The sequence below is a fragment of the Cannabis sativa genome, chromosome 3, assembly GCF_029168945.1.
Source record: "Cannabis sativa cultivar Pink pepper isolate KNU-18-1 chromosome 3, ASM2916894v1, whole genome shotgun sequence".
NCBI classification, from domain to species: domain Eukaryota; kingdom Viridiplantae; phylum Streptophyta; class Magnoliopsida; order Rosales; family Cannabaceae; genus Cannabis; species Cannabis sativa.
In genome coordinates this window covers 8,936,061-8,949,772 of record NC_083603.1, presented here as the reverse complement: position 1 = coordinate 8,949,772, position 13,712 = coordinate 8,936,061, and the positions used below count along the sequence as shown (strand labels likewise).

Below are 13,712 nucleotides of genomic sequence, written 5' to 3'. Positions count from 1 at the left end.
ATCTTTCACATTGTCCTGTTCGGGTGATTTATTTGCACCAGAGCATTCACCCTCATCAAACAGTGAGGAAACAGAATTAAGGATAGCATCTTCATCATTATCATCATCAGAATCCCACATGCAGGGAAACTCATTAACACAGCAAAGTTCTCTAACTTGCTGCCCATTGAAGCATTGTCCCGTCTCTCCATGTAGACATAAAGCAGAGAAAGCTTCTATGAAAGATTCATAACGAATTATTTTTATGGACGCATCAGAATTATTGTTTTTGCTTACAGCGTCTTCGTACCTACTATAGATACCTTCATTTGGTCCATTGAAAATAACCCAGTGTGGACCTGAACTCATACTTGATATATGTAATGCTAATAACTAAATTACAAGTTAATTTCTCTATAAACTTGAGGCTGGATTGGAAAACGTCTCAAGTGTGTTATATAAGTCGTGGAGAATAACCCTATAGTACGTTTTTTAGTTAGCTGTACTCTATTGGGATGTACTCCATTGGGCACATCTGATGTGTCAAAAGAGGGGTGGTTAAATTTCTGAATTACACAGTTAAATACACATGTAGGCGTACGTAGTATGGTCAAATTTCAACATTATTCATCAATCTCGTTTTCCCAGAAAACCTAATGTACTACGGTACTGTTCTAACGTACAACGACGGTTTAATTCATAAGAAGATGTAGGTGAAGGGCCCATTAATATCAGCCCAACATATATAAATGCCCAACATATATAAATGGGAGAAACTGCCCATTCTACTAAAAAATGTCATCAATTCATACAAAAAAAAACATCCTTACTTTTCAATCTTTATTTTCCACAAATACAAAAATGTACTATTACTTTTTTCCTGACGTACGAAGTGGTTTAATTCATTAAAAAAGGTTGGTAAAGGCCCATTCATATAAGCCCAACAATTTTAAATGTTACCACCAACCCATACAACTCAACAAAATATCTAAACCCAAAAATCATACAATAACATTATTTTCCAATTAATTTATTCAAAAGTAAATGTAATTGTACTATTTTACTGTTCAAAAGTACGAAGAGAGTGGAATAGAGTTTCCAATATTTGAAAGGCCCATTAATATCAGCCCAACACACTTAAATGTGATCACCAACCCATATTACTCTACAATCTGAGGCATTCAATCTCATAAAATCTAATTTAAATCGACTCACCACTATCTTTCCCTTACTCTTCATCTCTAATTCTTGGATATCAATAACAATCGAACACTGTAACTCCACTCCAGTACATTAACGTCGAAGGAACAATTGGTTACTTATCAGTAAGTCCTTTTTTTTATCTTTCTCGAAAACCATTCCTTACCTATTAACTTTATCATTTAATTTGTTAATTCAAACAGATACAATATGGAGGCCGAGTCTCAAGCAGAGAACATGAATGAGGAACAAACCTACGAATGGGAAAGCATAACAGCAGAGCTAAACATCACAAAACCAGTGAATGAGATTCAAATATGTGACGTCCTAGGCAAGAGTCTCGACAAACTGGGAAAATGGGAAGCATTCTACGAAATGTATGCAAAACAGATGGGTTTCGGCACAAGAAAAGATGATGTACGACGTTCTCACGGAGTCATCGTAATGCGCAGGTGGGTTTGTTGTTCCGAGGGTTACAAAAGAATCACAATAACGGAAACACAAAGAAAAAAGAGACCTCATGATGTCACTAGAACCGGATGTCAGGCAGCATTACGTATTTTACTCACACAACCGTCTAACACTTGGAAATGCAAAGAGTTCAGCACAATACACAATCACGACCTCGCTTCATCAAGTGAGGTACAATTTTTGAGATCATACCGAGTAGTGTCCGATGGCTTGCTTGCCCAAGTTAGGTCGATGAACTCAGTTGGAATTAAAACTGCCAACATAATGTCTCATGTTGCTTTGCAAAGTGGAGGTTACGAGAGAATGCCATGTCAACTTCGAGATGTCTACAACAGGGTTGCTGGTGCCAAGCGAGAAGAAAAGATAGAGACGGACTCGGAAGGAGCATTGGGATTTCTTGATTGTCTCGCAGAGAGGGATCCAAATTTCTTCGTTGTATATCAGGTGGACGAGGAGAATCGATTGGCTAACTTATTTTGGGCAGATGGAAACTCACGTGTCGACTATGTGGCTTTTGGGGATGTACTAGGGTTTGATACCACCTACATGACAAATGAGTACAATAAGCCTCTCACTGTTCTCATTGGCGTAAACCACCATTTCAACACATGCATCTTCGGGTTCGCTCTACTCCTCCACGAGAAGCTTCCATCCTATCGTTGGCTACTTCAAAAATTTCTCGAATGCCATGGAGATAAGAAGCCAAATGTTGTAGTTGCGACCAAGATGTGGCCATGAAACAAAGCCATCATGGAACACATGCCTGATGTTACACACCGTCTATGTGCTTGGCATCTCAATACAAATGCTTCCAAAAAGGTTAAAGATCCGATCTTCTTGAAAATATTTAAAGATCTAATGTACAACTACTACGAGGAGGAGGATTTTGAAGCAAGATGGTTAGACGTCGTCGAAACCCAACAACTAACAGATAATGAATGGTGCCAAACAACATTTGACACAAGAAAACAAAGGCGTAAACTTATTTAAGGGGTTCATTCGTTGCGGTGAATGAGAACCACACAACGTTGCGAATCGATCAACTCGGCTAAAAAAATTTTTAGAGAAGAATTATTGCTTGCGTGAATTCGTAACAACCATAGATATGACAAGCCTCAAAGCTCGTACACAACGAGACCGCAAATGACTTCAAAAGCAGATGCACTCGACCTCACCCACCTAATCCTACATGCTTGACCACGTACTACAACCAATGTGCGAATTCTACACAAGAACTATGTACCACAAGGTTGCCGAGCGGCTTGATTTAGAGAATAATTATTTTGTCATAAGTCGGGAGCAAGAAGGAGAGTGGCGTATATACACCATTGGAAAGTTTCGGCATCCGAAGTCCGATACCGAGTTCATTACCGTGAAGGCCAACGAGCACTACACTGTAGCTGCATGCTATATGAAAGTCAGGGATACCCTTGTAGACATTTATGGGCTACAATGAAAAGATTAAACATCAGAAGAATACCTAATACTCTTCTCATGAAGCGATGGAGCAAATCTGCGAAGACAAATCTCCACCTACATTTTAACCCCCCGGCCCAAGAACAACAACACATTTATGAGATGGCTAGGTTTGGATCTCTCAGCTCATTAACTTATAACTTGACTTTCTATGCAGCAAAAACAGAGGATTCGTACACGCGTGCAAAGGAAGAGATTGAACGGCTAACTCTAATGTTCAAGGAAGAATTTGAGATGAGTTCCAATCCAGAAGGACAGACGCCACAACCTGGAAGATATCGTAACAACCCCAACATTATTAAAGACCCTGAAGTTGTGAGAACAAAGGGTACGGGAAATCCAAGGGAAGGACCGAACGGGGAGCAGATCCCAAGAAACTCAAGACATTGTCGCATTTGTCGCTCATCAGGCCATGATTATCGGCGGTGCCCAAACCGTCAACAGAATACTGGATCTCAGGGGCAACAGTCAGCACACAATCAACCAACAACTGACTCATTCAATGAACACTCCAACGCGTATTTCCCTGAACCGCCTTCCTCCACACAAGAATCATACTATGGTCATTCATATATATAACTAGCTATTTTTAACCGTTGATGTTTTAAGGTTTATGACTCTAGTTATTGCTTCAAAAACTCTACATTTATATACTTCATGTTATGTTTGCCGTGTTTAAGGTATTTATCTCAACAAATCTCAAATTTATAATTAATGAACAAATAAATTATTTTACCCAAGAAAATTCAATCTTATAAGGTCAAAATTTCCATAGTAATTAATTTTTTTATACACAATAATAAAATAAAAATAAAAATAATACACCAACGTAAAACTCAATATATACCAACACATAATTTCATAATTTATAACAAATTATTCTTAACAATGTACTACGAAACAAAAATGAATGTACTCTGTACATGATATTTTGTACTCGGTACGTGATATTTTGTACACTAATTTTACTAAACAGCATGCATAAACAATTAATGTACTCGGTACGTGATATTTTGTACTCAACTACAATTCCAAAATTACATACATGATGTAAAATACCAAAATAACCCCACTCCGACAACGTGGACCCACTGCCTACAGTATATTTGTACAATTAACTGCCATGAACAGTAAAGCTGTTGTACTTTTTTTTACTTTAACTGACGTGAACAGTAATAAAATTGTACCTTTTTATTTTTTAATTAAAAATTCAAATTTACAACCGATTACCAAACCTAGAATAACTGGTTACCAACTTAATTAAATAATTAAAAATTATAATTATTCTAACGTGGGACCTACCTGCCGTACACGGATTCCAATCCGTGTTTTGCACATTTGGGCACAAAATCAGCTGCCTATGTTTATATATACTAGGTGGCATGTATTCTCTGTTAAAATTTGTATGTTAATTATATTTTTTTATCAATTAAACAATAATATAATGTGATACAGTTCGTTTCTTGAAGTTAAGGTGTATCATCTTTGTTGTGTTATTTAAATATAAGTACTCCATGTAATTTTTTTTTACTATTATGTACTTATAAAACAACACAAAGATATCAATATCATACCTAAAATCATATTTGGTTTGGTGTAATGAATATAAATTAAAATTACTTTTATAATTTTTAATTTCTTTTAAAAGTGATGTATAATGAGATTACATGTTAGAAATAATTATATAGGATCGATTTGCAAAGCGAAATAATAAAGACATATCGAATGCATACGCGAAGGACGAAAGAGATCGAAATATCTAGTCATTAATAATTTTGAGCTTCAATCTTGTGTTGCTTTGAATTGGGTAATCGCACTTCCAAGCTCTTTCTACTCTCTTAGATAGAATTTTTAGTTTGTACAGAATGAGTGAGAAGCTCGAGAATCGGTACTCTATATTTATAGGTGTGATACTCTCTATTAGTATTTGCACCACATTAATTATCAAAATATTATGACAATTAATTAATTCAGAAAATCAAATTGAGAAATGAATAATTCGGCAAATCGAAAACTAACCACATTTAAAATATTCATTATCATCACATTTAATTTGAAATTAAAAATCAATGTAATTGATTTTGTACATATATAGAAAAAATATTTTAATGTTCTCCCACTTGGTCGTCATTTAGTTTTACCACTTAATTAAACTTAACGTCCTCATATACATAATAAACACATGAATCATAATGATAGGTCCTCATTATATGTCGAGTATTATCTTCCATGTATTACGATATTTTCATTACATAACACTGTACTTTATGTGGCAATGTACTGAAGCGAATAAACTCTAAATCTATGTTTATTCTGATGTGCATTAATATGAGAAAATATCAAAATAAGAGTTTCATAATAACTTTATTTGTACAAAAATTACATAAGGGAACCAAGTCTCATATGTTCTATACATGATCATTGAATCTTTGAGGTCACAAGCCTTTTATCATAGGATCAACAATTATCAATTCAGTGATAATGTGTTGAATGTCCACTTTGTTTTCTTTAACATGTTCTCTAATAGATAAGTACTTAATGTCGATGTGCTTGCTTCAACTTCTACTTTTGTTGTTCTTAATCATGGAAACAGTAGTTGAATTGTCACATAACATTCTTAATGGCCTTGATATGGAATCAACAACTCTGAGACCATAAATGAAACTCTTTAGCCATACACCATGTGATGTAGCCTCAAAACAAAAAAACGAACTTAACCTATATAGTAGAAGTAGTGATTAAGGTTTGTTTCTTACTCCTCGATGATGACACAGCTCCACCAACAAATATAAACACATAATTGAATGTTGATTTACGTGAATTGATACAGCCAACGACAGTTGAATCCGAGTAGCAACAACTTCTAGATTATCAGTTTGTTTGAACATAAGATTATAATTCTTAGTACAATCTGAAGGTATCTCATAACCTTCTTTGTAGCTTTCCAGTGGTCGGGTTACTTTGAAAATTTCTTAACACTGACAAAATAAGCGATGTCGAGTCTTGTGCACACTTGAGCATACATTAGGCTTCTGAGAGAAGAAGCATAAGGAATTCTTCATTTCTTCTCTTTTAAAATTATTCTTTGGATACTGGCTCAAATTCAATTTATCACTCTTAATAGGAGAACCGCTCAGTAAACAATCTTTCTTCTGTAATCTTTATACGACTTTGTTGATGTATAGGCTCATTTTTAGCCTCTAAAATTAAAAAGTTGTTCTATCCGTGTTTGAATAAAAAAAAAATTAGTAGTTATTTTAAATTTAAAAGTCCTTTAATAAAGAAAAGTTAAAATTTCTAATTTGTCCCAAAATGACCTTTAAATAGTACTATTTTATAATGAAAATAATTTATATAATTTTTAATTTGTTCACAAATTTTTTTTTATTTATATGATAAAAAAATTAAACAGTTATTAATATTCAAACAGTAATTAATTATTCATAATTATTTAGTTATAAATAAAAGTAAAAATCTTACCAAACAAGACCTAGTTATATGTAGTCCTTATTATTATTATTATTATTCTTTTTAATTTTTTTTTCCTAAAATACAAACAAAGGTTTGCATGCACATAAGTAATAGGAATAATTACGTAAGACGCTATTTTTTGTAAAATATTTACATTTTTACGTTCAAATAATTTTTTTTACATTTTTACGGTTTTCCAAAAAATAACACGAAAACAACATAAAATCAACAAGAAAACAACATAAAAGTAACATGAAAATAACATCAAAATAACAACAAAAAAACAACAAAAAATAACATACATATAACAAAAAATTAACAACAAATGAACAAAATTTCAACATAAAAAGACCGTATTTTATGTAAATAAAATTAAAAAAATCATAAAAATGTTTAAAATTCCGTGAAACCGTATTTTTGTTATTTTTTTGTTGTTTTTGTACATTTGTGAAATTAACCCTAAGTAATATATAGGGAGAAAAATGATCATAATTAATAGAGCATTGCTATTAGGTACCAGTGGTGGTTAGTACTTTCTCGATATGTCGCGTTGTGATTGGCTAGTGATACTTCCTGAAAGCTATTATATTAAATTACATGGGACTCAATACTTAATTGGACCAATAGCGATATTAACACATAAGATGGTGCTAAGCACCAGTGGTGTCCTTTAGCATTTCTCTAATTAATATATATAAATAGAAATAGGGTCGTTGATAACTCTAAGATTTAGAGTTATTTTTTATATCTTTAAACTTGGATTTTAAGTTAAATAATAGAGTAATTAGTGTCTATATTATGTAATTGTGTTTAGTTTGTTGTGTCTTTGTAATAAATAGAAGTGTGTGTGATAGTAAGTGTTAAATAGACTTATGTTGTTGTTTTTATGTGTATTAAGCAGAAAAAAATGTGAAAATAAGTATTTGGAAATGTTTGGGACAAGAAGGAAATGAGCAGAAAAAGGCTTATTGCTGATTGGCATTGCTATAGCAATCATCGCGTAGCAATTTGTCAGCCCAGTAAGTGTATTTTGGCAGAAGTCCAGCTGGCATTAATTAAGAAAAAAAGGTGCTGAGGTGGCAAAAATGTGGACAATGACTCAACTATTATGTGGAAAATGAAGGGAAAGTGGACCATGACTTGGATTTCCAATTAGGGTAAATTTTGGTACCCTAGTTGGGGGGCAAAAGAGAAAGAAGGACATTAGAAAATGGTGGCTGCATTTTAGAAGAAGGGAGTACATTTTTCAGATCTAAGTACAGAAAGAAAAAAAAAAGAGAGTACAAAGAATAGAAGAAGAAGATTAAGAATAAGGAGAAGAATGCAACCTCCAAAGAAAAGATTTGAGCACACAAACTCATTTCTCTTGCTCTCCTCTTCCATTTTGTATCATTTCTACTCTTTAGTATTTTCTTAAACCCCATGAACATGTCATTTTCTGGTTTTGAGTTTTTAATTTCAGCTATGAACTAATGGCATGTTTACTTAAAGGGAATGGGAATGAATGGTATGGTATTGATTCCCATACAATTGTTTACTAAATTTTGGAAAGGGAGAAACTAGTGGGACCCACACAAATTATGGAGAAAACAAAAGGAAATGTTCTCCCCCCATTTTTATAGGGAATGCCTTTCTCTTTCCTTACTTAATTTATTTTAATAATAATTTTATTAATTAAAAATGAAAAAGACAAATATACCCCTTAAAAATCTATAAAAAGAAAATAATTACATGTTCTAATATGACAATTTTGTCAAATTAAAGCATTCTGATTACCTTTCCTAGTTATGTAAACAAAATAATATGATTCTGATTTTCATTCCGGACAGTTTAGTAAACATCATAATAAAATATTGTTTCTGATTATTTTCTATTTTAAACTGATACATTTCTCACATTGATTATTCTGATTCCAATTACAGTTTAGTAAACGCTCCATAAAATCTTTGAGATTTGGGTGGTTATGAACTCTTGTATGGATTAGTGCTTTGATTTTGCAATGATTGAGTAATCTTGTCTTTGTTCAATTAGATGTGATGAAATTAATTGAATGTTAATTTTTGGCTAGCTTTAACATTTAGCAAGCTAGATCTTACTTGTAAAAGTAAGACCTAGTTGAACCCCTCTAATTGGTGCATGATTTTTAACCCTCTTCTAAGTGTTAATTAGTAGTGAAATAGGCATATTTTGCTACCATGCATAACTAAAGATTTGATGCTATATTGGAATATTTGTGATCTAATCTGATGTAGGAATGCATTGTTGAGATTATGAATGGTTTATTGCAAGTTTTAGAAAAAGCTTGCTAGTTTTTTGAAATTTGTTAACTCTGTCAGGATTGTTGAGTCATTGCTGGGCCATTGTTGTATCAACTGGAACATACAAGTGGAAATTAATCACCTAAGTCTATTTTCCAAATCTGAAATTATCACCACTTAAATCACTTTTAGCTTCTTATTTTTAATTTATTTAGTTTAAAATATTATTTCTCAAGTTTAGAATTAAGGTTAAGATTTTTTTTCTCTTGAATTAATTAGTTACTTCGCTTTATTTTTATTTGAAATTTTTAGAATTGCTTTTAGTTAATTTTGTATTATTTAGTAAAAAGTCCATGTGAAGACAAACTTTAGTTACTTGTCATTGTATTAATTGTTTGTAATTGTGTACACTTGCGCAGTTATAAATCAATATAAATTTTCACAACAGGCATCAATATAGACCCTTGACTACCACCCAACCCCATAGTATTATTACTTTCAACTTTTCTCCTCCTCAGCCGAACAGGTACATGCAACTAGAGAAGAGTATACAACAGCTTAATTATTAATTATTATCATTAATATTTGACATGGGAATTGAGAAGAGTAAAACCAAGACAAAATCTCATCATCTTTTTCTTTTATTTTCTTTTCTTCTTATACTATATATATGCATATATATGTTACTCTCAAATAGATAATTGATCAAATTGATCATGTACTGCAATTACTAGTCAGCGTTCTCAAGCACGGTTTTTTTTGTCAAACTTTCTTTATTATTTATATAAAAATAAAGGTTTGCTGAAGAATTTTACTTGAAAGAAAATAATTTTACACACCAATTATTCAAATATCATTTTAAATTTTGTGTTTTGTAAAAGTTACTAATTAGACCTTCTGTAAATTAAATGATAAAACAGATCTTATCTTTTTCAAAATTGTATAAATAGGACCCTGAACTAATTTTTTATCAAAATAAAACTTAATAATAATTAGATATAAAGATATTGTGACAAAATTGATTACATTTTCTGTATTTATTCGTGTTAAAAATTATTTTAAAGTTAGTTATATTAAAAAATAAAATAAAATTGTTGAAAATTGAGCTCAGGATCTTATTTTCACTATTTTAAAAAATATAAAATCCATTTTATCATTTAACAAAACAGAAAGTTCAATTAATAACCTTTGCAAAATACAGAATATTATTTATTATTATAAACACACAACGCACTATGCTAAAAAAAAATAGGCGCGCGTTATTACATTATGTCACAATCCAAAAATATAAATATCATACAAGTTTAAAGTATGACTAAATTTACTAAAATTATAGATTTGTGCCGCAATTTTTAATTAAATAGTGAGCTATATATTACTATTATTATTATTATGAGAATTATTTTATATATTAATTTTAATTTTTTTAAAAAAAATTCTCGGTTTGAGTTGTTCCGATAATTTCTTTGGTGGTTTCTATGTGAGTTGTTATACATATTTTTGTTGCGATTTAGGTTGCTTCGTTAATTGTTATAGAAATTTCTGTGTGAAATTTTGTAAAAATACAAAAAAAAAATTATTTTGAAGTGTAAACATAAAGAAATCTATTATTATTATTATAATTGTTATTATTATTAGGGGATTTTTCATTTTTTACACTTCAAAACTGTTTTTTTTTTAATATATTTTTATGAAATTTTACATAGAAACTCCTATTGCAACTAGCGCTTCAACCTAAATTACAACAAAAAATCGTACAAAAACCCCTATTACAACTAGCGCTACAACTACTTTATAAATTCAACCCGTAAATTTAAAAAAAAATTAAAAAAATAATATATAAAGTAATTCCCCTTATTATTAATTTTTTTAAACAATGGAGAGCAGAATTCAAATCCGAGCTCCTTTTGTGAGAAGTGTGAACAATACTATTTCTGTAGCCTGACACCTACAAAACGTACCTACTGTACTAGGATGATTCTGACCACAATAAATTAAGTTGAGCCATTACAATAGTAGCCCTCAATCCATGAGGAGAAATTTAATATATTTATGGCATAAATAATTTATATTTTTAGTTTCATATACTTAAATATTATATGTATTCATTTTAAAAAAAATACTATATAAATTTTTTGACGGATTAAATATTTTAAGTTACGTTTCGTTACTTTTTGTTACTACTATTAAATTAAATCATATTCAAGCATAGGGATATGATTTTGTCCCGTGATGTACTTTCACGGAATGTATTCCGTAGTACATTAGATAGGTCTCAGGGTACATTAAATGAGTGTCCGTGTACGTTTTTACTTTTTAACCCTAATTATCCCTAGATCAATCTCAGCCGTCAGATCAAATAACTCCCTCATGTGACGGCTGCCGTACATCACGGATTACAATCCGTGAAAGTACAATAACGGGACAAAATTATATCCCTATAAATATATTTGCGGCATAACAAATACTTAATGTTTTTTTTTGAAGAAGTTCATCAACTTTATTTAACTGCAATCATTAACGATTACATGAAGCAACTCAATAAAAACATCATTGCTCCTAAGAGTACGATCAACAACAAAATAAGATGCTCGAGCCAAAGAGTGAGCAACTCTCTTTGCAGACCGTCTAATAAAATTAACAGAAACATCATGCATTTGTTCTAAAAACAGTTTACAATCGGAAATAATACTCCCAAAATATAATAAGAAAGGAAGATTACTACAAATTGCTTGTACCACGGAGAGACAATCAGTTTCAACCACCGTTCCATACCAAGCCTTCTGTTTTATCCAGCTTATAGCCTCCCTAACCCCCATTGCCTCGGCCAATTCAAGTGTCGTATTCCTTGTCTGACACCTAGTGATTGCTTCCACCAAACTACCATTAGCATCTCTAGCCACACACACAAAACTAAATGTACCGTTGTTGTCAAAAGTTGCAGCATCAACATTTATTTTAAGTTTAGTAGCTGCAGGCCTTTGCCAAGTCTCCCAACCATCTTCCTCTATTAAAAAAGTTGTTGTAGGGACTAGCAACGTATTATGAGCATTGAACCAGTTAGATAGAGTAGTTTGAGCCAGTATTGATACACTAGCAGCTGTCGACTACTTATCAGACCACACCAGTTCATTCCTGGTTTTCCATAACGCCCAACACAACACAGCAATGTCATCTCTTTTAGCTTTCTCCACTTGTTTAAACATTGCCTCCAGCCACCCTGTAAAAGAAGATATCCCCTGAATATTCTTCTTAATTCTAGAATGCTCCCAGCAGCTACTAGCAAAATGACACTCCACCAAGCAATAATATGGAGTTTCAGGATGAGGAACACACCTTGGGCAGTAATTATCAACCTACACATGCGAGATCTCAATCGCATTTTTTGTAGGAAGACAATCTGAAGCCGCACGCCACACAAGATCTTTTACTTTGGGAGGAACATGCAGCTTCCAAATGTAATTCCAAAAATCAGAGTTATTCGGTTGAGCCCCTGCCTCCTTTTGCATTTGTAATAGCTTGTATGTTGATTTAACTAAAAAATGCCCTGTTTTTTCCAAACACCAGAACCACACATCTCTTTCTCGACTTGAAGATAACGGAATACTAAGGATTAAATTAGCATCCCAGTCATTAAACAAGTCATGTACGAAGTCGACATCCCAGGCAACATCTCTAGTAGACATTAACACACTCACAGTTTGATTCAATAAAATAGGATGAGTAGAGGATACCTTCAAATTTTTGGAATCTGGCAGCCAAGGGTCCGAAAGAATATTGACTGTAGAGCCATCCCCAATACGACACCTTACCCCTTCACGGACCACCTCTTGAGCTTCAAGAATACTACGCCAAACAAAGCTCGGATTACCCCCCAAGTCTGTCGAGAGAAAATTACCATTTTTATAATACTGAGCTCTGAAAATTCGTCCCACTAAAGACTCTGGCTGACTTAAGAGACGCCAGCCATGCAAACTGAGTAAGCTTAAATTAAAGTCTCTAAGATTTCTGAAGCCCATCCCTCCCTTGGATTTATGAATTGTTAATCTCTCCCAACTCTTCCAGTGTATCCCTTTATTGTTTTTTGCAGAAGCTTGCCACCAAAATTTACACATTAGTTGCTCCATCTCTTGATAAGTATCCATTGGTAAGAGAAAAACATTCATGGCATAGCTTGGTAATGATTGTGCCACGGTTTTAATTAGAAACTCTTTACCAGCTTTGGATAAGAATCTCCCTTCCCAACTCTGAATTTATTTCCTCATTTTATCCTTCAAAAAACCTAGCAGAGTTGCTTTGTTTCAGCCCAAAATATTCAGAAGTCCCAAATAAAAGTTGTTATCACCAGCTTCATTGATTCCCATCTAAGAGCAGATTCTATTTTTGACATCATGGGCAGTGTTAGTACTGAAAAATAGAGTAGACTTCTGGTGATTTACTTGCTAACCTGAGGCTACTTGAAAACATTGTAAAAGTTAATTTCTAGCACACTTTTAGCACCCTCCTTCGTAGCCTGACAATACATGTAACTATCGTTTGCAAACAGCATATGAGACACCAACGGAGCTTCCCTTGCAACTTTACAACCACAAATTCTACCCAATCTCTCATAGTCTTTTAACAGCGCCGAGAAACCTTCAACAAACAAGATAAAGAGATAAGGTGATAATGGATCACCTTGCCTCAAACCTCATGTAGGGACAATCGACCCAACTTCTTGACCCCCATCAATAAACTTGTACGATACCGAGCCAACACATTTCAAAATCAGCCAGCGGATTAAATACCTAAAGTTATATTTATATTACTTTCGTCACTACTAATCCATTAAATCATATTGAAATAGACTAAGTTCAC

At 32.7% G+C, this 13,712-nt stretch overlaps 1 protein-coding gene across 1 annotated transcript; it reads left to right on the top strand.

Moving 5' to 3' along the window:
• Positions 1 to 1,389: 1,389 nt before the first annotated feature.
• LOC133035895 (protein FAR1-RELATED SEQUENCE 5-like) lies at positions 1,390 to 2,388 on the top strand. The gene has a single exon (XM_061112336.1). It carries the CDS (start codon positions 1,390 to 1,392, stop codon positions 2,386 to 2,388), a length of 999 nt encoding a protein of 332 aa, XP_060968319.1.
• Positions 2,389 to 13,712: the final 11,324 nt, after the last annotated feature.